The sequence below is a fragment of the Schistocerca serialis genome, chromosome 1 (assembly GCF_023864345.2).
Source record: "Schistocerca serialis cubense isolate TAMUIC-IGC-003099 chromosome 1, iqSchSeri2.2, whole genome shotgun sequence".
Lineage (NCBI taxonomy): Eukaryota > Metazoa > Arthropoda > Insecta > Orthoptera > Acrididae > Schistocerca > Schistocerca serialis.
Window position 1 is genome coordinate 555,557,350 of NC_064638.1, and position 26,091 is coordinate 555,583,440.

General features: G+C 39.4%; 1 protein-coding gene across 1 annotated transcript in view; it reads left to right on the forward strand.

Moving 5' to 3' along the window:
• Window positions 1-26,091, forward strand: part of LOC126415010 (transient receptor potential cation channel subfamily A member 1-like) — a 158,282-nt gene that overhangs the window by 10,380 nt on the left and 121,811 nt on the right. The window contains exon 2 of the mRNA XM_050083401.1: window positions 8,833-9,114. Coding sequence (XP_049939358.1) covers window positions 8,833-9,114 — 282 coding nt within the window. The remainder of the gene's footprint in view (window positions 1-8,832; window positions 9,115-26,091) is intronic.

Sequence of the window (26,091 nt, forward strand, 5' to 3'; positions counted from 1 at the left end):
AGATAAAGAAATTAATGCTTTATTTGGCAATGTTGCCCTCAAGCAACATAACATAAAATCGCATACTCTTTACTGCAACATGTTTAAAGTTTCGACTTTGTGTGGTCAAAGGCGCTTACAAGCGAAGTGAGAGCTCTCAATACCTCGATATTCTGTTCTCCCTGGTGAACAGTTTCCGAAGAGTGTGCAACTTTAGTAGACAGTATAAGATTATTGGATGGACAGTAACAGCAGCAACTGAGCCAGTGAATAATGTTCGATACGACAGTTTTGGTCACTGGCCAGGGTACAGAATAAAAGGAAAGGTGTAAGCTTTGTCTTCAGGGGGGAATATTTCTGTGCCTTCTACCAAAAAGGAATTGCTTTAAGAGATTTCACATGAAATGCTGCAAAATACAACCATTTTTTTAGCCACAGGAAAAAAAACGTAGATAAATTTAGACAACATTATCTGCGGAGCGCAGCGATCTGATGCTGTACTTAGGTTAAAATCAACAGTCAAGATCGCAGTAACATTTGTTTATTGACGGGTTTCGGCTTATGTTAAAGCCATCCTTAGAATTTTTGCGTGTACGATGGTGGTACCATGCGAAAAACAGAGGAGCCGTAAGCACCAGCCATAGAGGACCCAAAACTTCTGAGGGTGGCTTTAACGTAAGTCCAAACCGATCAATAAATAAATGTTACTGCGATCTCGTCTGTTGATTTTAAACTAAAAACATTGTAGTAGTAGCGCGTATATAATAACACCCATGCGCCTGTTGTGGTCGATGATGCTTCTACGTAAGAGACAAAACACTGTATTTTGAAAATTAACCACGTGACCGTATACATCTAATTTAAGTAACTTAATACTTTTTCTGCAGAATATTTCTGTGTGTACCAAATAAAGAGTTAAATGAAAGAAAGAGTAAAGACCTGTGTGAGACTCAAGTATAAACTTATGACTTCTGCTGCTGGTGTTTGTGACTACCATTTCTCCAACAACAGTATGTAAGCCTCTTTTGCATTCGAGAGTTACGTATGACCTTCGCTGACGCGATGATTCATTAGGGGCTGCTAGAGTTTCATGACAACAGTTTTAAGCTTCAGAAGTCAATCCAATGTAAAAGTTTTGTTGTTTATTTACCTTCAATTTTTCTCTGTAACAGTTATGTCTTAAGACTGACCAATGAAATAATTCCTAGAACTTCACGTCATTGGAAGCACCTAGACAAGGAGCTAATTACAGATAAGTAGTGCTGCTGAGGACAGAGGTTGCACAAACTTGTGTGCCTATAATTGAAGGTTATGGCATTGAACAGTTTCTGAGAGAATAGGGGAGCGTGCATAAAATATAATACGTAATGGAAACTGATTAAAAATTACTGCTTAAGTAATTAAAAAATAAATTTTGAAAGAATAATTGAAAGAAATTTGGAAGTATTCATATCCTGAGTGAACTTCAGCTGGCATTAATACCAACAGACCTTCAATATTCAATACATTATTAGATTAACATTCGTAAATTTACATACATCCTTTTCCTGTTACCGCTATTGTGCATAGAGATTGGTATGATAATACTGGTCCCGGATCACCCTTCCTCTGCTCCCGCAAATTCTTCTTGTTTGTTTCGACCTCTTGATGCAGAATTCTCAGCGCGGGCGAAATGATGAACAGAATGTGAATGTACGAATAAACTTCGCTTTCCTAATAACGTTTTATACCACTTGTTCAATGTACGGTTGGAATACACATATTTTAACAATATTAACTGGGCGGAACTCGTCATACGTCCGTCCGCTACCACTTGTAGAGACAAACAGGTGAAGATTAATCAACTGAAGAGGTTATCTCTACTTGTTTTGTTTGTATGCCAATATTATCTATGGTACAAAATTATTATTGACTTGACTTAATTCCTTTTATTCGGATGTGGAGCATAGGGCACATATTAGAGCTCACCATCTCACCCTGTTCTTTACCATCTTCTTGATGTTACTCCAGGGGTGGCCAACGGCTACCACCTCAGCTTCAATAGTCCTGCGCCAGGTAGACCTCGGTCTGCCTCTCCTCCTTTCTCCTCGTGGGTTCCATTCTAAAGCCTGCTGTGGAATATGTTGCGGGCCTCTTCTCAGGATGTGTCCAGTCCATCTCCATTTCCTTTCTTTTACGATTATCTCGGCTTTCCGTTGTTGGGTGCATTGCTGTAGTTCTTGGTTTGAGATAACATTTGGCTAGTGGACTTCCAGTATAGTCCTCAGTCTGAGCTTCTTTCACTTTTTACGGGTTGATAACTCTGGCTGGTATGGGCATAGCTTTTATTTTTCGGCCATTGTAGTTATCCTATATGGTTATCAATTTATAAAGGCATGTCAACCCCCTTATCACATAGATACGTAAGTTTTCCTTCATAACAAAGTGCTTGCTATAACCGCATTATTGTCAGTTAGTATCTGCCCAGTGTTTAGCTTGAGAAGCGTGCACGCGCAGCTCGACGCCCGTTACCGTCCCAGCTCTCTTTTACATGTTTAACACAAATTCAGAGTGAACGTGTCGAGCGTTCGTAATAGCCTTCACTGCACAAATTCCTGAAGCTCGTGTTTAGCTGTGCGATCCTTTGTGAAGTCGTCGATGCGGTGACAACTGGTTCCCATATCAACGGCCCGGGAAATGTGTTTCGCCTCGTCGCTCTCACTTACTCAGGGAGAACACCAGCCGTACATCCGACATTCGTCGACAAGGTTTCTTACCGATTTTGCGACGTTGCCGAGCACAGAAAATTCATGTTTTTACGCCGTCATCGAACATAGAAAATTCGTTACACGAAGTATTGTCATTTTTAGTTCATCACACGCACACCCACATATGTCACACGCACAATTGCCACTTTGCAGGCAGGTTTCGTATGCTTTTGCGCTTTGTTTTTAGCGTCTTACATACCGTTGTATTACACAAAATTTCTGTAGTGTCCTTTCCACATACTATACAGACAAAAAAAAAATACAAATGCAACTACAAAAATAAACTTATCCTATTCATTTGCTGACATGCCATTATCGTTGCTTATATACACTGTAGTCTGATTGTCATTCTGTTTAGTACATTTTGTTAAATTATGATTTGTTACATTGTTCAGTTCCAATTGTATGAGTACAGGTTTTACTCTCGTTTGGTTTTACATTCTTTACATAACATTCATACAATAATAGATTCTGTTTTTCTTTATGGCACAAATTGACATACATTTCATTTCAATTTACAGTGACTTGTTGTTGGAGCATAATTATCAATTTCGAAGAATTGAAGGAGTAAAGAATAGTCGCTACAATAGATTCTACACGCTGCTCAAATAACTTCGCGTGGCCTCACCTCCCTAGCAGTCTCCTGGACGGATCTACACACTACAGGATTGAGGAAATTTTACGGAAAGGCATTTATGTACTCAGTTACGTCTCGGTGCTAGACTTAGCTATGATCCCGAGAACAAAACAGTTTGTTGTTCATAAACACAACGCAAATCTGACGATACCAATCGTATCGAATACTCATTCAGTGTTTAAAGTGCAGCTCAGTATTTACTTGTTATGTTCGTTGTATAAAGGATAACCATTCTATATGCTGGGGAATACAGAGTTGTATCATCGATACTACATGTTACGCACAATGAGTGTACAATAGTGTTTATCTAAATAGAAACGTGTATAAAAATTTCAATGTAAATCAGGTGTTTAATGCTTTCATGGGTAGTCGACGCTCACAGTAATTAGGTTTCGACCCCTTGATTATTTGATAGTGCTCCACCTTAGTTCAGCATCGTGATATGCGACATACTGCAACTGCATTCTTCTACACATATTTTCACACTATCACATTCATACATATCATAAACTTACAACTATATTTACTTGCGGTGCAGTCCTTTGTTATGGTTGTATGGTACCCAACACTCGACAAGCATTTATCTTTCTTCACTTTAGGACGTGTCGATGCGTTGTTACCTGGAAGAAAAAAAACTTAATACTAACTTAAAACAAAATCTTCATAGATAAGTGTACAGTGGCTCGATGACCACTAATACCTCTTTCATATATTCAGCCATGTATTCATTTACTTTAGTGTGCAGTCGTGCTATCACTAACTCATTTAGTGTCATGTGTACGTCTCTACTTACCTTATAGATAAAGTGTATTATAAGCGTGGTGCGACCTCTTATTCAGTTTGCCGCTTATATTGTACTCGCTTGTTTACCTGCAGCAACAGTTTTCTGGTCCCTCAATTATAATTAGTGCGTGTACTTTCAATACTTAAATTTATATATAAAATGTACATAGTAGCGTAACTTCAATAAATATTTCGTAGTTTAGGATACCTTTCCGTGTATATAATCCCTTAGCTTATCTTTGTTTGTGTGTATTGTGTAGATAGTCGTAGTTGTAGTATACACTCTCCCATAATTTCTATGTCCCTGTTTATGCAACAGGCTCTATAAATGATAGTGCAGGCTATAGCTCATAGGGTTGGCTTGTTTTGGGTGCTCCAACACTTTCAGCCGTGTCTGTCTAGCGCGCACGCGCTTGCAGTTTGTTGACTAGCTTTCTCCCCAATGCACATGTGCTGCATCACGCATTGCTCGCTACCGTGCGATTCACAAGTTAGTTTACAACTGGGCTACGCGTAAGGCGAAGCGTCGTGTTTAAAGTATCGTCGTCTCTAGAAACATAAAAGTAAAATTCTTCCTTGTTACATCCCCTCACCTTATCATTTACACATTTGGCATATAAAAAAAAAACACGAACAAAAATTTTCCTTATCAACTAACAACACAAATTCTGGAATGTGATCTTTCAGCATCCTAAATCTAATATTATTATACATATATACAACTTAGGGGGTATATCTACCTTCATCGTATCTGATAAAACTAGTGTTGATCAAGCTTGTGCCCCCACTCCCCTCCAAGGTCACAGAACAGGGGCCTACCGTGACCGGATCAAGTTTTCCGGCATCGCGGTGGCACCGGCCTCTGGGTTAGGCTTAACTTCCACTATGTGGATCGTTGGTGTTTGATTAACCCAACTAGTATCCTGAGAGGCTCCCGACTGAAATTATCTTTGCTTCTTCGCGTTGTTCGGCATATGTGTGTTACTTTGCTGACCAATTTCCGCCGTCTGTGGGTTATTCGGTTGTCTCTTATTGTTTTGCGTTTGCCAAGCGATCGGCTGATTACTTCCGGTAGCTTGTGTCTGTACATATTATACAGGCTGGCCATACGCTACTCGCCCGTTGTAGTTGTTTTTGCTCAATCTTTGCCCATTTCTTTTATATCCGCCTGTGAATTTACGACTTTCTCCATTGCCGTTGTGATCACCGTTACCATTGCCATAGGTCTGTGTGGATTAAGGTTGCCATCCGTGTTTTACTACAAATCCGTTTTTTACTTGTTGGCCCGTAAATCTCTGTGTCGCTATCGGCGTATTAACAGGCTTGGGTTGTACTGGTCTCTCTTCGCATATCAAATCTATTGAGGCCAGTACAGATAGAAAGTATTCAGTGTCGTGTTCCGGAATGATAAAGAGTTTTCCCCTAATATGGGCAGGAAGATAGTTCTTTAAAATTTTCAGCACGGCTACTTGAGTTACCGGGTTCGTCCAGTGTCTGGTTTTATTCAAATATTTTTCAAAATAGCCCCTTAAGCTTCCATACTTGCTACTGAACGGAGCTGTATTGAATACTTAACGTCTGAGCCTCTATTGCACGGCCTCAGACCAATATTTATCCAGAAATGCCCTCTCAAACTGTTCAAAATAGTGGCAACGTTCCGCCATGTCCGTAGCCCATAGCAGAACGTCACCCTGTGTATATCCAACAACAGATCTAATTTTCTGGGCTTCGGTCCAGGTGCGAGGTAAAACATTTCGAAATGCTCTGATAATGACCACAGGGTGTGTTCTTTTCCCTTCAGAAGTAAATATCGGAAATTGTCGATGGCTAAGTTATCCTTCATCTGCAAGTAATGTTGACAAACACGCCGCGCTGTCTGTGACAGGCGTTTCTAAGCTCGCTCGTGGCGTAGCGCATGGCAACTGCGCTTGCTCGATAGGTGCAACTGCCGACAAGTGTTGTTGCTTTGTGCAGCCTTCTCTATTTTCCTTCGACTGGCTAACCCCGTATTGTGGGTAACCAGTGAAAGTATCTAACTTCTCTAAAAGCATAGGTTTGTTTTCTGTCATATGTTGTTTTGGAATGTCAGTAGCTTTAGCATCACTGCCTCGTAACCTTTCCTCTGCTTCCACACACCGACGCATCCACTTCGGATTGTGTCTCCTGAATTTGAGAATACGTTTCACTAAGGTTTTGTAATTCCCCTGCAAGTTGTTCCTGTTTATAGTCTACGGATGTTACTTTTTCCGTTAATGTATTTATATAGCCTGCCGCTGTGGCCGAGCGGTTCTAGGTGCTTCAGTGTGATGTCCTTAGGTTAGTTAGGTTTAAGTAGTTCTAAGTCTAGAGTAGTGCTTAGAGGCATTTGAACCATTTTGTATTTATACTGCGGGACATGTCGCTAATTATTCCTTGGTTTAGTTGTTTACCGAGCTCTGTAAACTTACTTGTAATTCGTCAGATGATTCATTGCTTGTAGTTTTGCTCACCTCACTGAACTGTTGACTAATACTATTCTTGAAATCATTTAATGCCCGATTTTGCGGTGCAAACTGTTGTGTTATTAGTTGCATGAGCTGTGTCAAAGTGTGTGTCTCACTAGTATTTGTATTGCTTTTGTGAACTGTTTCCTATTCTTGCGTTCGCGACGTCGTGAGCAACTAATCAAAGGAATTTTCGCCGTCGCGCGCTTCAGTTTCACTATCTGAAAAATGTTCCCCGGTGAGACCTGAGAAATTGTCTCATCGAGCGTCATCAAAATGACAAATGACATCATGATTAGTTATATCACAAGTGTCATCATTTTTTAATAGTGGAACGCCAAACTGGTTGTTTTGGTAGCCATCGGCCAGTTTACGAGTTGGCGCGTTAACTGTAGCCAAGCTCGGATTTCCGACATCTTGGCATATTGCATCTTGTAATGAGTTTTCAACAACGGCCATTTCCTTTGACCCCAATGTGAACAGTGTTTAACAAAATTATGAAAAAAAATACTTTCAAAAACGAAATTTTGTTTTTATCGGTACTTTTGAATTAAAGCAGTTTTATGCACATATTCATTAATGAACCTGATTCTTCTCTGGAACAGTCTTACAGAATTTGAATGAATTGTTTTGCACTTTAATGTTGGCTTTACACAAATTTTCGTCTTTCCTATAGAAATGCATTTTCAGTAAAGGGTATTAATTGGAAGGAAAAGAGATTATTTACAGCGAGGGAGACGGCGCCAAGCACGGCCATACAGTATAAGCATACAGCGTAGCAGCTTCCTACCATAACCGCTGAAATCCGCATTCTCGGCACGTCGCGTTTGTGGGTAGAATTTAATTTTAATTTGCTCCTTCAAGTTTTTATTAGTACAAATCTCACGGACATGTAACAATGAAACAAAGGCCTCACTAGTTTCTTGTAACGATAAAATGGACTATTTATCTAAAAAAAAATTGTCTTAACTATTGAAAGATCTGTTCATATTCCGCTCGGCGCCGTCCTTTGAACGGTCGCTATTGAAGAGTGGCAAGAGGGAATAGGGGGGCGTGCATAAAATATAATATGTAATGGAAACTGATTACAAAGAGCTGCTTAAATAATTAAAAAAGAAATTTTGAAACAATAATTGAAAGAAATTTGAAAGTACTCGTATCTTCAGTAAACTTTAGCTCGCATTAATATCAACAGACCTTCAATATTCAATTCATTATTAGATTAACGTTCGTAAATTTACGTACATCCTTTTCCTGCTACAGCCATTGTGCATAGAGATTGGTATGACAATACTGGTTCCGGATCGCCTCTCCTCTGCTCACGCAAATTCTTCTTGTTTGCTTCGATCCTCTTGATGCAAGATTCACGGCGCGGGTGAAATGATAAACAGAATGTGAATGTACGAATAAACTTTGCTTTCCTAATAACTTTTTATAACACTTCTTTATTGTATGGTTGGAATACACATATTTCAACAATATTAACTCGGCGGAACTCGTCATACGTACGCCCGCTGCCACATAGAGGCAAACAGATAGAGACTAATCAATTGAAGAGCGTATCTCTACTTGTTTTGTTTGTATACCAATATTATCTATGGTACAAAATTATTATTATTTTATATAAATATCTTATATGTATAAAATAAAAAGAACGAGAGACAAAAAATAATATGATTCTTTACAATTGAGTTTGGGAAAGGTATTCATTAAGCAGTGAAGAAAAAATGTATGATAACGTTTCTGATGAGACGGCCGGAGTGGCCGAGCGGTTCTAGGCGCTGCAGTCTGGAACCGCGCGACCGCTACGGTAGCAGGTTGGAATCCTGCCTCGGGCATGGATGTGTGTGATGTCCTTAGGTTAGTTAGGTTTAAGTAGTTCTAAGTTCTAGGGGAATGATGACCTCAGATGTTAAGTGCCATAGTTCTCAGAGCCATTTGAACCATTTGAACCGTTTGAACCGTTTCTGATGAATACGAATAGTGGTTTTCTGTTATTAGTGAATATCAAAATTTGGACACATCATTACTCATTTCTCACACTCTAGTATAACTAGTGCTAAGTATTTTAGATTCAATACGACAATTCTGCTGTAACCCTTAAGGCTCACAGAGAGTAATTACGTTGACAAACTGTGCTCACAAGAATGGTCGATGGGAAAGAAAACAGTTCTGAACGTGCTAATCAATTTTGTTTTCACAGGAGCGGTCACTCTGCAGCGCTCTCCATATTGCTGTCAAATCCGAAGACAAAGGTGAACTCAACAGACAGCTCAGGGCATAACGCCTTGCACTTTCTTGTGATGGCGTTCAGAGACAACGCTCCTAGAAGGCAGACCAAAGGTTTTGAATCTTGCATCGAACTGCTTGTTAATTGTGCAAGATTTGACATAAACAACACTGACAGTAAAGGTTTATGCGCGCTGCACCTTGCAGCTAACCTGAAGAGACGGAAGGCTGCAGCACTTATTATTGATAAGAGCAAGTAAGTAAGGTTTTATTAATAGATTAATAGATTAGTTGGGTAGATCACATAATTAATGAGGAGGTATTGAATAGAATTGGAGAGAAGAGAAATTTGTGGCACAACTTGACTAGAAGAAGGGAGCGGTTGGTATGGCATATTCTGAGGCATCAAGGGATCACCAGTTTAGTATTGGAGGGCAGCGTGGAGGGTAAAAATCGTAGAGCGAGACCAAGAGATGAATACACTAAACAGATTCAGAAGAATGTAGGTTGCAGTTGGTTCTGGGAGATGAAGAAGCTTGCACAGGATAGAGTAGCATGGAGAGCTGCATCAAACTAGTCTCTGGACTGAAGACCACAACAACAACGACACAAATTTACATCGCTATTGGAGCCTGGTTTTCTTTAGTTTTGTTCAAACCTATCGTTGTGTGCTATTTCGGTGTATTTGTACAGCCGTTCGTGACTTCCTAAATCCTAAATGAAGAAGCTGTTTGCATAGACTGTCTACTTACTCGAGTTTTCAAATAATAGTCCATCAACAAAGGAGGTGGCTTACAAAACACTCGTTCGACCTATACTTGAGTATTGCTCATCAGTGTGGGATCCGTACCATGTCGGCTTAACAGAGGAGATAGAGAAGGTCCAAAGAAGAGCGGCGCGTTTCGTCACGGGGTTATTTGGTAAGCGTGATAGCGTTACGGAGACGTTTAGCAAACTCAAGTGGCAGACTCTGCAAGAGAGGCGTTCTGCATCGCGGTGTAGCTTGCTGTCCAGGTTTCGAGAGGGTGCGTTTCTGGATGAGGTATCGAATATATTGCCTCCACCTTCTTTTACCTCCCGGGGAGATCATGAATGTAAAATTTGAGAGATTCGAGCGCGCACGGAGGCTTTCCGGCAGTCGTTCTTCCCGCGAACCATACACGACTGGAACAGGAAAGGGAGGTAATGGCTGTTGATATACTTTCCGGGATGTGAGGTCGTGGTCCAAGAACTTTTCTGCTCCTTACGTTTCGTCCAGAACTGCGCTGGACTTCCTCAGAGGCGCTGCTCCGCTGAGTCTTGCCGACTCAGCGGAGCAGCGCCTCTGAGGAAGTCCAGCGCAGTTCTGGACGAAACGTAAGGAGCAGAAAAGTTCTTGGACCACGACCTCACATCCCGGAAAGTATATCAACAGCCATGTCACCCGGTATTGAAAGCCTTCATTCTACAAAGGAGGTAATGACAGTGGCACGTAAAGTGCTCTCCGCCACACACCGTTGGGTGGCTTGCGGAGTATAAATGTAGATGTAGATATATAACTATTGCTACAGCATTCCAAGGAGGAACATGAAAATTATGTAGAAGAAAACACAGCAAGAGAGATTGTTAGAGGATGCTGGATTGAGGTGTAGAGAATGATGCATTATGGATAACAACACATCACACGAGCACAGACTGACTTCGGTACAGGAGTGAAACCAGTCTTGGAAAGGGTGCAGAATGTCCAAGGGGCGTTCAATAAGTAATGCAACACATTTTTTTTCTCGGTCAATTTCCGATGAAAAAATGAGGAATTTTCTGTGGGATATTATAGTATATTTCCGCTTCAGCCTATACAGTCTAATGCAGTTCCGATAGGCGGCGACGGTATGCATGGCCTTGAAAACGGCGTCTGTAACGGAGGTGCTTTCCAAGCAAAGAGGTGTCATTGGGTTTGTTTTGCTGAAAACCTAGACCTGCATAACGTCTGCGGAGACTTGGTAGTGAACAAAAGCACGGAGAGTCGTGGGGCGAAGCGTCTGTCTTCATCGCCACAATACCGGTCCGATATCCCGCGTGCCGGCAGGCCGCACACAGCTGTGCTCTTGCAGTGCTGGAATGTGCACACTTTCTCATCCGAGGTGATCGTCGGACCACAATCAATACATCGTTGCTCAATTAGACGTCTCTGTTGGTAGTGTAGAGACACTCGTCCATCAATGGGGCACTCAAAATTGTGTGCCTGATAGGTACCTCGCCGCCTACGCACCTTCCACCTTCCCTGTGTTTGGCCCAATGAAGCATTCACTACATGCGAAGCAGTGCCTGGATGAAGGTGTGTGTGTGTGTGTCTGTGGGGCTGGGGGGGGGGGGGTGGCTATTACTAATGCGACAAGACGTTAGCTCCGACGTCGACTAGTATACTGGTGCCAGGGAGGTATACAGACCCTCCCAGTAAGGTGGTATACGATTGTTGCATTGAATGGAGATTATATTGAAAAATATGGTTTTGTAACCAAAAGAGTGGGGAATAATATAGTCTATGGAATTCTGAATAAAACCAACATGCTTTCAGAAAAAATGTATTGCTTTATTTATTGAACTCTTCACCTATTATATGAGTATATTAGAAAAAGCGTTTGGTGAATCATAGAAGTCAAGGAAACAGCCTTGTTAAAGACATAAAAGTGTATCCATAGAAGATGCAAACTTCTAGAAAGGACAACTTACCTAAAAAAGAAAAAGAAACAAATATAACTTGTGTTAAAGCACTATTTCATTCGGATATTCTAGAAGGGGAACTGCTCATGAACGGGTTATCAGAAGGAGAAGGCGTTAGGCTACCGGTTTACAAATTAGAGCATATAATGGAACACATGGTGTGTCAGTTCATGAAAATTGCTGGCTGGGGGCTAGCACGAAAGAATACGCCTTACTGCCGCGTCCCAGACATTCACTATTGGTGACAAATCAGGGCACCTGGCAGGACATTCTAGAATTGGTATGTTCCTCTAGTATGGTCTCGCTCATGAAGGGTATACCAAGAGGGTTCACCATTCTTTCAACATATTGGCGAGAATCCAGTCTTTCCTCAACAGTTACCACATCAGTACTATTATCACATACAATACCTCCACAAGGCACACATCCAGGAGTTCGAAAGGTATAAGCTAATTGCTCCTTCCTGTGACCATCCGCCATGTCATCTACGGATACGTTGGCGTCGATCCAACCATCACAAACAGAAGCGAGGTTTATCGCTGAGCGTCACAGAATTCTGTTCAGTGTTCCTGTTGGTTTTACGCCATGCTAGTGTCTGTTGTGTGTTGCATGGTGACAGCGACAGAAAACGCGCGGTAACTCGACACCTCGACCCGACTTCCAGTAACCTGTCCCTGACGGTTCGTGGCGACACTTCCTGTGATGTCTGCTCGGATTCCAGCTGTTGTCATTTTCTATTGTTGTGAGCCAGTCGAACAATGCTACATTCTCCTCGTGGTTCTTATGGAAGTGTCCGTGCCTACTCTTCTTTCCACGTTGTTGTTCTGTGTACACATCATCAGCAGTCGTTCTGCCATCACTGCACTACAGCCAACTATTTGTGTGATCTGTTTGAATGATGCTCCCGTGCCCCTCGTAACAATGATTCGTTCTTTCTCGAGGTCTGAAAGATGGCAATAAGCTGAACATGTATGTTCTATGGCTGTGTTACGATTTCCACCCGAAAAGTCATAGCAAAAACAAATGCATACAATAGCAAGTTGAATAGGTTAACTCCCATCTTTTGTAACTATAATGAAAGGCGTGCCAGAGATAAGTCCCTGCAGTCGCATTATCCTCCGTGTCCTCGGTGGCTCAGATGGATAGAGTGTCTGCCGTGTAAGCAGCTCTATCCCGGGTTCGAGTCCCGGTCGGGGCACACATTTCAACTGTTCCCGTTGACTTATATCAACGCCTGTAGACAGTTAGGGGTATTCATTTCATTGTAATATAATGAAAATGTTATTAAGACCACATACATTACGCTTTTCTCTTATACACACTTCCTCGCCAGACATGCTAAACAACACTACAGCTGCGCGGGGTAGCTGCGCGGTCTCAGGCTTTTTGCCACGGTTCGCGCGGCTCCCCCGTCCGAGGTTCGAGTCCTCCATCAGGCATGGGTTTGTGTGTTGTCCTTGGTGTAAGTTAGTTTACGTTAAATTAAGTAGTCTTAAGCCTAGGGACCGATGACCTCAGCAGTTTGGTCCCTTAGGAACTAACCACAAAATTTCCAATTTCCATACACTACAGTATAAAACACAAAATGACAAAAAAGTGAAAATCACAGAAGAACTAATAAATCGCATAAAATGTATTGCAGATACAGCTATGCTGGTCTCATTTGACATAGAAAACATGTACTCCGTGATCCAAGTAGAAGAAAGAATCAAGTTAATAGAACAAGACCTAGACACTTACAGTTACCACAGGAACACATAACAGAGATAAGCACACTCCTACACCTCATTACTCATTACTGACAAAAATTACTTTGAATTCAACAAGGAGTTCTACCTAAAAGCAGAAGGATTGTCAATGGGATCCCAAATGTTAGGAAAGTTAGCAAATATCTTCATGAACAAATTAGAAGAGAGCAGAACATAGCACCAGGAAAATGCAACATACTGTATTGGTGGAGATACATGGATGACATCTTCAGCTTATGAAACGTCCCCTTAGAACAATTATACATGACTGTGCTTAAACTGACACACAATATTTTTAGCGCAACACAATCTGACTTTCAAAAATCCCTACAATAGAATGGCCCTGACTAACATTAACCTATACCTTTCACAAATCACTTACCTCACCAAAAATCTTCGTTACTCGAACTACTGCAATACAGCGAGCGCCACTACTGCCAGCTAAATAAAAGATTCAAACTACTGAAGGCACTAACTACTGATAGGCATAGTTAGCAAATGAAAGATTTTGATAGAGAGCAAACAATGTATTTACCTTAATAGTGTTCAAAAGTTATAAATATATAGCAGTTCATGACATCCAGTCTTACAAATTTCAAAACTCCGCCATTTCTCTCCCCACATCCACCACTGCTGGCGGCTCACCTCCAACTGCGCAACGCTATGCGCTGTTAACATCCAGCTGCCCAACACTACAATGGCAAATTCCAACAATGCCACCCAGCCACAGACTGCACACAGCACAGCCAGTGATTTTCATACAGAGCGCTACGTGGCGTTACCATTAAAAAAACCTAAACAGCCTACTTACATAGCCCCCATGCTCCCCACAAAAAAATTTACAAATTGTTTTGGGCACTGGCCAATACATATTTGTTAAAAATTTTTTCACAATTACAATAACAAAGAAATCAAATGCACACACTTATTGATACAATGTTGGTCAAAAGATAAAATTTTCTCACAGTCCATAAAGACAGTCCTGATCGTTCATCACAGTAAAATAGCAGGTTTTTCTCAATGTCTGAGCAGTAAAAGAAAATGCACATAGAAGTAGCGGATTTCCATGCAGTCTTGAAGAAGTAGTGTTGTCCTTCCAACGGAAAGACAGTGCTGACTCTCAACATGCAGACAGGTAATGGGCCACAACAGAGCAAACCCACCGCAGAGTCAGTCGAAGTTTTGAAGAATATTGGTAGGTAGGTCATCAAAGAGCAGACCCACTGTAGTTCTGGTAGAGAGTATGGTATTGGTGAGTCATCAAAGGTGCAGACCCAGTGCAGTCCTTGTAGAAATAATGGTATTGGTGAGTCATCAAAGATGCAGACCCACTGTAGTCCTTGTAAAGGCGGCCAGCAGCCAACTGTTGCGACTGTGCAGGTGCACAGTCACCATCGAAGAGTCTTGCAGAGAATATAGTAAGTCCATAAACCACCACTTGTGCACTCACAAAGTTTTTGGAATTATCTTCTGGTAAACCTACCGGGATGTAAGGTCGTGGTCCATGAAACTCTTCAGCTCCTAACATGCAAACACTATCAGTCCCTACTTCTCACATACTGTCCATATACAAAATACATCATTAAAGAACGTAACAATACAGATAACATTTGTAGTAATATGGGCTTTACAAAAGAATCGAAATAACATACACATCAGTGTTACAGGTCGACGCGCAGTTTGCCGAAGTGGCGTCAAATCGAAAGACCTGCACCAGGTGAATGGTCTACCCAATGGGAGGCCTTAGCCACATGACATTTCATTTCATTTCAGTGTTACAGGAATTATGAGATAAGTACATACATAAAAGATCAGAATAACTTTCAAAACATCAACTTCACATATGAGCAACAAAACAGAACAGATAAATAATGTCTAAACATCTTTACAAAGTAAATAATTTTTGGAATTGTCCTTAGAACCAGCAATGCTGTTAGTCAGTCCCTTGCTGAATTATCAACACACATGCAAACACTACCGGTCCCTACTTCTCACATATTGTCCATATACTATGACCAACAGAAAGGTGTGCAGTGAAATGTAACTTACAAGTTACTTAATTTGATGAACTCGTGTCAATTACAATTTTATAACCTCAGAATACAATAACAAAGGTACAAAATACATAATTAAAGAACATAACAATACAGATAACATTTGTAGTAATACGGGCTTTACAAAAGAATCGAAATAACATATACATCAGTGTTACAGGAATTATGACATAAGTACATACATAAAAGATCAGAGTAACTTTCGAAACGTCAACTTCACATATGAGCAACAAAACAGAACAGATAAATAATGTCTAAACATCTTCACAAAGTAAATAACATAGTATTAGAAAAATTCTACAACATAACTATCATCAGCTAAACACATAAAGACAGGAAAAACACAAATACACAAGCGTACACAAACACATAGCAGAATAACACAAGAGGAAAGTGCAGGGTTTGTTGTCAGTGTAACATTTGGTACTGCAGTCCAACCCAAAATTTCATTCCATAGATCTTTCATCTTATTTCAACGTTTCTTTCCATCAAAAAAATCCTATCCAAGCATGCTTTCTGTATTTATGTGTTCACATATTTCTTACCTCATTATTTATTTTCCATTATCTTACGTCATCATTTATTTCCAAGAAAATCCTAACTATACCTGTTGTTCCTAAACCCTACTTTTTTGTTCATATCCTCTTTCAAAATACTTTTTTGGCCAAACCATTTTCTTATAGCTTCTCAATGCATTTCATCCAATTCATCACAACTCGTTCTCATATATAGCCTACCCCATCCTAAGCTTAAATCTACTGAGCTCAGATGCATAAACTAAGGGACGAGGCAATGCAGCAGCACAAAACAATTAACGCGAACAGCAATGACAAAAAATGCAAATTGGCAAAGCAAGCAGCATAACTTAGCAAAGCAAATGCAATATTACAACTACTATAAGGCAATGCACAGCAAACAAGAAACATAAATCCGTAGTAAAACTGGCTTAACAGAGTAATACAAAGTCAAATCCAGTAACATTATGCTTGGCAAACAGCAGCAGCAAATGCAATAACTTATATCTAAACATGACAAAGCTCAAGCAGAAAAAATATTACAGTAAAAATGGCCATGTTTAATACCTATGTCACAACTTAATACTAGAGTGATGCATCACCTTAACTTACACTACTAAAAAGTTACCAGTCATTGACAAAAATTTTGTATGCAATTCCTATGAAGGGAAATGTCTTTTTGTGCTCCCTCGTTTATTGGAAGTAGATCATGAAATTACTGTTTACTGGATCTGTAGGCATAAAATATCTATATTAGTACATCTCTTAAATTTTATTTTAACCAATGCTGCAGTGCAGCTAGAAACTAGATATTAAAAAAAAGAGCAATCTCTCAACTAGAAAGACAATAGATGTAAAATGTTTCTCATCATTTCATTAGGCATTTTAGTGAATATCATAAATTAAGAGCTCCACAGTGTAATCATATGTTTTCAAGTTTGAGTGTGTCACATTTGCGATGCTTTCTACAAAGGAATGTCAATAGCGAGGATAATACCCTCTTTTTTTTTTCTCCACCTGTGCCTCTGAAAGGCACACACTAATGCTTTTTCTCAGATGACTGTCACACAGCTGGGTGCTCACGACGCATTACATGCAGGTGGTCACTTAACTTTCTTACCGAAATATTTACGACACCAGTTTGCACTACAGTGACAGTCTCATATAAAAATTTCACAGGTCGAGAATTTGCGTTTCAAATCTGTAGAAACAAAATCCTGTAAATATAACAGTGTCCAAAAATTTTTCGTCAGCATAGGGATACATTCACACATATACACACATTTCATAACTCTTAAAGTACGATTCTCGGTTTCCAACATCCTTTTTCACAAACCAGAGTCCCTAACCACTACTCATTATTCCTTGCTTTTCTACACATATACATATTCATGGACACTTCTTCAATATTTCATCATAATAAATACGTAGCATAATCAAATTCCTCATACAGCATCAGCTTATTGATCATAAACATACCGCAACAGCGTAATACACATCATCATCATAACATCATAAAACCTCAGCCAAATCTCAAAATCGTCGTAGCTTCCTCCAATAATTTCAAAACCTATAAAAAAATTCTCTGCTCATGTCAAAAGTTTCATCTACCTTAAACGTACTTTAAAAATCATGATCCCATACCAAATACATCATTCAAAGCTCTCATAGTATCACAATGGTTCCGAAAAAAATGAACATTTCACAAAGTACAGACAAAATACAATTTCATAAGTGTGAAGTTATCCAACTGTGTAATTACGTAAACATCTGTCACTGATGTAGTAAAATAAATATTTGTCTCTCTCAGTTAAATGACCAGATAGCTGTGTAATTCTGTGTTAGAGAAATATGGTACCGATGTGTAAAGTTGTATAAGCAAATACCATATTAGCTAGGGCTCCTTGTGCTTGCCAGACACATAGTACACAATGTAGGTGTGTACCCCCTGAGGATTAATGTAATTGTACCCTCAGGTGTTACAGATTACAGCAATGGAATGAAATGTATCATGGAAAATTTTCTTTGTAATAGAAAAATCTTGAAAAATAAATGGTTTAAGTACAAAATTAATCACTCAAATGCATGTCCTGTAGCGCTAAATGTGCGTCTTGTTATAAGATAATTCTGTGGAAGTGTCGTAGTTATCGTCCTCCGAAAGCTAAGTTATGCAGAAGTCAATGTACTTACCTCATGACAAACAAAAGTGAAATGCTTTGCGTGTAGATATCGTAGTTATTACGCACAGTACCATGATCAAGAAAGTACTATACTGTAATGTATTGTTGTGCTACGAAAAAGGCTGTCTCATTGTAGCTATACCACAAAAGCTACTACTAAAACATGTTTTACTTTCCAGAAGAATTCAGAAAAACTGTGCAGATATAAAACAGATACACCGCAAAATCAACAATGTAAATTGTGTCACATATTAGTAGCGTCGTGATATAATCGTGTAGCTGTCAAAGAAACCAAATACTAAGTCATCTTTAATCTCACAGAAAGTACTTCAAATCCAGAATGTATTTTCAAGTAAACCAAAATGTTGCATTAAAATCTCATTAGCAGTACCGGTATATGTTCTAAGTATGTCAGCCTTATAGTCGTTACATAATCGTGCAACTAACAAGCTAGAATGTACACACACAATAACACTGTGTCGTCTGTTCACTATACAATGCACTCGTAAATACTGTCTAAATATGTTCCCTGGGTTCTAGACTGGGTAGTGAACTTCAAAACATTGTTGCATGTTAACAGTTTCTAAGTCTGACAAGGCATACTAATAACGTGAAGTAAAAAATTTTATGGCAAAGACTAAGTTATAAAGCAGATTATCTCTCAATAAACGGTTTTACATGTGAAATGTGGTGCAAATCTTTACTGTTCCTAGTATGCAGGGCTCCAGCTTCAACGGAATTATCATGTGGGATATGGTGCATCGGTAAAGAATGCTCAAATTTTTCTCAGGGTTAGCATCTATGCTATTTTTCTCTGAGTCAGCCGGCGCACGCGGCTGCCTGCAGTGCGAGTCATTGTCTGTCTCTTTGTTGGTGTGCGTCGTTATTGGGATTAGGAGACCTAACTTCTACAAATTCACCTTGTCGAGAGGGCCCAGCCTGTTGGAATCTCGCCAGTTCTGATGAAATTCAAGTCTGTCGTTATGATTATATCATCTGTCGCCATGTCGGTAATTTCCGTAATTAATTTCTTGTCGGTCACGTGGTGGAGAACTTCTCCCTGAGTTGTAACAGCGCGGAGGACCGTTGTGTCTGAAGTTATTCTGTCTACCTTGACAATAATTGTTTTGGTTCCCATATTGTCTGTTTCTATGGTTGTCTCTGTTACATTCATTACTACGGAAGTGCGATCTTTCTCTGTAACTATTATTCTGCCAACGGTTGTCATATGGGTGGTGTCTGTTTTGGTCACGATTTGCGTTGTGAGAATAGTCTTGCCGTGTCCAGTTATTATTTCTTTCATCGCGGAATTGCGACGGATGTGGCCTGTAATTGTTGTGTTCCTGTTTTCGCGTTCCGCGATTGTCAGTGTCAATTTCTAATTCTTGTAAGAGTCCCTGAAAAGCTTCAATGTCGTCTTTGCAACGTCCTGCCAAAATAATATGTCGTAAATGTTCAGGTAATTTGATTAAGCAAATGCGGATGAGTTCTGAGGTGCTGTATGGGCTTGACAGGTACTGATTCTTGTGCAACATGTCTTCAAAATATTTCACAAGACTGGAAAATTCAGATTGTTCGAAATGTTTCATCATTATGATGCTATGTTTTACTCGGTCTTGTGTGGCTTGAGACCAATATGCTGAGAGGAAGGCATGGTGAAATTCTCCTTCACTGTGACAATCGTGAATGACCGATCACATTCTTACAGCTGGTTCATTCTCTAAGTAGCCACACATAAATTCTAATCTGTGCTCTAATGACCAGTTGGGAGGAAAACAATGAGAGAATTGATGGAGCCACGCTTGTGGATGAATGTCGTTGCCAGAATTCTTAAATGTTTTGAATTTACGTGTAGTAATGAACAGCTTATAGTCAAAATCATCATGTCGGCAAGTCGCATATCGGTCATTGTTACTTCGTTTCGGCGAGTCCATCTCAAAATTCGGTTTACCTTGCCAATTTCTTTCATAATTTCCGAAGTGCCCCATGTTATTATTTTGTGGCTGTTCCATATTTCTATGTCCCTCTTCCCGTATTGGAGCGCGAGTGTCTTCTGAAATATGTAATTCTTGTATTACCTGCGTAAACTGATCTTGTACTTCCCGGATTTCTCTTTTGTACTGTGTATTGATTTGATTTTGATTTTGTTTGAATTTTCTAATTTGTTCATACTCTTCTGTGTCAGTGAAGGCTACGGGTCTTGTGTCATTCAGATCATCATCTACCTTTGTAGATGAGTTAGTGAACTGATCCGAAAGTTCGGCTACTTTCTCCGATAGTGAACACATTTCCTCAGTGTGTTTTTCTGAACCAAGTTTCAGAGTGTCCATTTGTGTTGAAATAGAATCTTCTGTGTCCTTTAAGTTTTCCTGAGTTTTTGCAAGTTGCATAACCGAATCGGTAGATGAAACTGAGTCAATTTTAGCCCACAAGGTCTCATGATTTTCATGAACACTGGTTTGCAGTTCTTTTATGGCTGCTTCGTTATTCTGTAATGCATTTTCATGCCGCGAAAAAATAGGTTGAAAATGCTCACAAATTTGTGTTTTTACGTCATTACAGACTTTTTGACATGTCGATTCAATGTTATGTAACTCATTAGTTAAATCTTCACATGTTTGTTCAAGTGTGATGTCTAACTTCCGTAGATTTTGTTCCATTGTGTCTAATTGTTGCTGTGTTTGTCTCTGGTGTTGTTCCATTGTGTCTAACTTTTGAAGCTTTTGTCCGATTTGTTGCATTAATTGTAATAACAATGCACTGGTGTCTGAAACATGTTCCTCAGTGCTATTCGGCAATGCATTTGAACCGGCAATATTCGCATTTTGAAAAGCAGGAAATGTGTCTTGACTTATTTGAGAAAACGGCGAGGACGCAAAACCTGAATCTACAGTATTTGCAAGATTGTGTCCTGTCATTTCGAATTCCTGAGGCAAGCTGTTGCCAACCGATCGATCGATAATGCTTCCCTGTTCACTAATTGTTTCACTGCCTAGACCATTATTTGCAGCCCGCTCCATTTCCCTATGCACAATTACCAAATTACTACTTTGAACATTAGTTAATTCATTACTCGGCGGCGCTAACACACTGCTTTCGTCTTCACTGTCATTTCTCAGTTTACTTTGGAGCCTAGTATTACGTTTTTCACACGCCATTATTGTCACAATATTTCACACGACAACACAGAAAAACACAATTTGAAGAGCAAAACAAGAAAACACATTAACATAACATTGAAAATAATTGCAAGCGCAGCTGCGAAATACTTGGTGCAAATCTACATGCATGCCACAACTGTTTTACTGTACAAGAATGAAAAACTACAACTACAAAGGAAATTCTCTCTACAATTACGCGCTAGCAATAAACAAAGGCTGCACTAATTGCACGAACTACAAGAAAAAATCAGATGATTCCAGTGAGGTATCCTCAGCTAAGGGTCGACATATGAAACATCCCCTTAGAACAGTTATACATGACTGCGCTTAAACTGACACACAATATTTTTAGCGCAACGCAATCTGACTTTCAAAAATCCCTACAAAAGAATGGCCCTGACTAACATTAACCTATACCTTTCACAAATCACTTACCTCGCCAAAAATCTTCGTTACTCGAACTACTGCAATACAGCGAGCGCCACTACTGCCAGCTAAATAAAAGATTCAAACTACTGAAGGCACTAACTACTGATAGGCATAGTTAGCAAATGAAAGATTTTGATAGAGAACAAACAATATATTTACCTTAATAGTGTTCAAAAGTCATAAATATATAGCAGTTCATGACATCCAGTCTTACAAATTTCAAAACTCCGCCATTTCTCTCCCCACATCCACCACTGCTGGCGGCTCACCTCCAACTGCGCAACGCTATGCGCTGTTAACATCCAGCTGCCCAACACTACAATGGCAAGTTCTAACAATGCCACCCAGCCACAGACTGCACACAGCACAGCCAGTGATTTTCATACAGAGCGCTACGTGGCGTTACCATTAAAAAAACCTAAACAGCCTACTTACAAGCTTCGTAGAAGAACCAGAAAATAGAGGAACTACATATAGATATATACACAGTGCACAAAAACATAAAGTTCACCTTAGAGACGGAACAAGCAGGTCACATAAACTTCTTCGATTTATCCATCACAAAGAAAAACAGTCAAAACTAATTTAGCATTTACAGGAAAGACACCACAACAGACACAGTATTACATCAATCATCTAACCATGCACAGGTCCAAAAAGAATCTGCCCTCAGTTATATGACCCAAAGATTAAACATAGCACCACCTGACAAACGTAACTAAAATAAGGAGTTGGACGTAATTATTCAGATACCAAAAGATAACAGATACCAAGAATCACTATTAAAAAAACTGAACAAGAAAATACAACAAAACATGAAAAAAACGCCACTCAAATCAAGAAACCCACAACACTCCCCACAAACATGTGCACCAACATCACCAACACTACATAGCAAGGGAACAACACAGAAACTCAACAGATAAGCTGGTACACGCCCATGCGGACACAAACTCATACACAGAATTGGGAACAACAACAATAATAATGTACCAAAGCGATAACTCTATGCAGCTGTTCTCAAAAAGGAAGATCGCACTGACATGTACCAAAAATCTGGCATTTACGAACTACAGTGGAACAGTATGCTGATCTGTACTTAGGACAGACAGGCAGAGCTTTTGAAATAGAGTATAAGGAACGCAAAAAGGCATGTAGATATAGCATCAGCCATTCAACATTTGCAGAACACCTCAGGCGATAAAACCACCAACCTACCACAGTAGAAAAGGACAGGAAAATAGTCAGAATCAGCAACACGAAACATCTCCTAAACCTCAGAGCAATAGCAGACGGTTCCACCACTGCCAAAACAAAAGATGAACGCTTCCTGCGATTGCAAACCAAAACAAACGAAATAGCGATATGACAGTAGTTCTTCTCAATACAGAAACGCGTAATTTAGTGTAGCAAAAGTGCTATGTGTTGAATACCCAAAACATACACATGGAAGAACAACAAGAATGAAATGAACAGGCCAGCCGTTGTGGCCGAAAGGCTCTAGGCGCTACAGTCTGGAACCGAGCGACCGCTACGGTCGCAGGTTCGAACCCTGTCTCGGGCACGGATGTGTGTGATGTCCTTAGGTTAGTTAGGTTTAAGTAGTTCTAAGTTCTTGGGGACTGATGACCTCAGAAGTTAAGTCCCATAGTGCTCAGAGCCATTTTTTTGAATGAAATGAACAATTAAAAGTCCGTCAGTAACGATAACAATTATAACTGTTTATAGTAGTAGGTAAAGCATGCAAACTATTCATGATCCTATCAAACAAAATGGTGAGAGGAAAATACCATATCGCTATAGTGACCATTGACAATGTGTTAAAATAAAGTGAAACGCATCTACAGTAGTCTTAATAAGACTTACATTATGGTTGCAAAAACCAATAATTAACCTATACCTTTATTAGCAGTTCTATGTCATTCCCCAGCCATTGCTGAACAGACATCATCAAGTTTACAGTAATGTTTAATATATGAAATGAATGCAATATTGTAGTTTGGACTATCATACTGAAATTTATTTATTTCTTAAACCATCTGTAGACAATTTTCATTGCACAGATGTGGTCACGTTATACAAAATTTCATTTATATGTATGTACATGTCACATGAAACAGACATACATAATTTAGTAAAATTACAATTATTACACTATGATCAGTACTCAGTCACTAAAAAGGTGTTTTAAAGTGGCCTGAAAGAGACAGAAACATGGATATTAACACTTTCATGACAACATGATAATCACATACTCATCTTCACATTTCCTTAATATTACGCTTTCATCATTACATTTCGGTGGTGTACACCATGCACTAAATAACCTCTGTCATCTTACACTCTGGCGCCTCATTTTATAACAGCATGTCTTCCAAGGCGCCTGAAACAAACGAAAAAGGGAGGCAGCAACAGAATCAGTCTTATATAATCAGACAGTACATGTGTTTTATATTTGTGCCTACGTCACTGCTTGAAGAAGATCCTCTCGACTGCTTAGCTTCTACGTATTCGTTTAAACTAAGGAGACGAAATAACCTTTTAATTTGTTTATGAAAACAGATGTCTTTTCAATGTGTTTTATTCCGGGTGGAAATTTATGTGTAAAATGCATCCAGCGTTAATAGCATCTTTTTCAGATAACTTGAGCCACTTCCTGTCTAGATGATAATCATCTCTATTTCTCATATTGTATCTGTGTATTCTCTGTTCAATTGGATAGTACTATTTGCTTTCACATGCACAACTGTTTCAAATATGTGTAGTGAAGGGCCTGCCATGATATGAAGTTTCCTGAATTAATTTCTGCAGGATTGTCTTGACGTCAGTTTGCAACACATCTATTCGAAGCTTCGTCAACCTATAGATATGCGTATGTGCAGTAACTCTCCAGACTATAATGGAGTATGATAAGTAGGTTTAGACTAGACCATATTACATTGTTAAAAGCATGTCTGTGTTTACTGTCCTAAATATCGTCCTTATTAAGAATTTGTTGGTGCTTAATTTTGAGCATACTTTGCTGATACAGTCCTCCCGTCTCAAATTATTATCAACGATAACGCCAAGAATTTGTAATTTCTTATTTCTTTGAGAATTGCCTTACCCAGTTCAAGGGAAACATCGTTAGTCTCTTCAGTTTTATTCCCTTGTAGTTGTATGTACGTTGACTTATTCGCATTTACAAACATTTTGTTTTCACTAAAATATTTGTAAGCCTCTTGCAGATTTGCAGAAGCGCTTGATTCCATTTCTTCCTCTGAGTCACTTTTTAGCATGAATGAAATGTCATCTGCAAACATTAATACATTGTCGTCTACGGCTGATAAATCATTTACGTACAGAACGAAAAGAAGGAGACCGAAAACTGATCTCTGAGGTACACCACACTAAACTACGTAAAAATTAGAGTGTATGTTTCTTAGAGTGTATGTTTACACTAGCGCCGCTCATGTTATATTTCACTTCTACTTTTCACTTTCTCTGTTTTCCACAAATCATTTTATGATGTCAGCTGATACCATGATAGTTTAGCTTGTGAATTACGTTGCAGTGGCATACACTAATCAAATGACTTTGAGAGATTAAGGAAAATACCACAGACTTTTCTTTGTTGATCTAATGCTCCATTATCATCGACTACAAGGTTAGCTGTGGCTGCGGTGGTAGATCTACATTTTCTAAAATCATGTTGTGTCTCATTCAGTATAATATTTTTCTCCATAAAATTTAATATTCTATATTTCAAGACTGTTTCCACAATTTTAGATAAGACAGGAGTGATAGTTATTGGTGTATAGTTTGCAGGAGTTTTCTTCTCACCACCCTTACAAATGAACACAACCTTACTCTTTTCCAAACGTTTAGGATATATCCAATTTTCCATCGTTGAGTTTATTAAATCAGTCAGGGGTCTCACTAGCCACTAAGAACAGTGCCTTACTACACAGATAGTTATCCCATCAAGACCTTCTGCGATTTTGAGCCTTAAGAGCGTATATTATTTATGCTCTCTCTGATTCACTTGTTGGTATCAGAAAAATACATTCTGTAATATTGGATATGTTATACATATTACTTGGTTTTTGGGGCCTATTGTTATCCTTTATAAGTTCTTCCACTACTTCAATGTGATGTAGATTAAATAAATTGCTGACATCATACTGTAAAACAAGAATGATAATACTAAGTCAACATCGATCACTGGTCATGTGTTACATCTTAGCAAGTATAAGCGCGCATTAAAACCGCTACTGGAACTGAGATGCCACGAAGCGTTATAGAACACTGTTACATTCTGACAGTATGTTAATTCTGTAAATATTAACTGTCCCTGTTTACCGCATTGTATTCACTTATTTCGATAATCTCCTGACAAATAATCGTGGTAGAAAGTACTATATTCAAATGTTTTATTTTATACTGTCTGACATGTTCCACACCTGC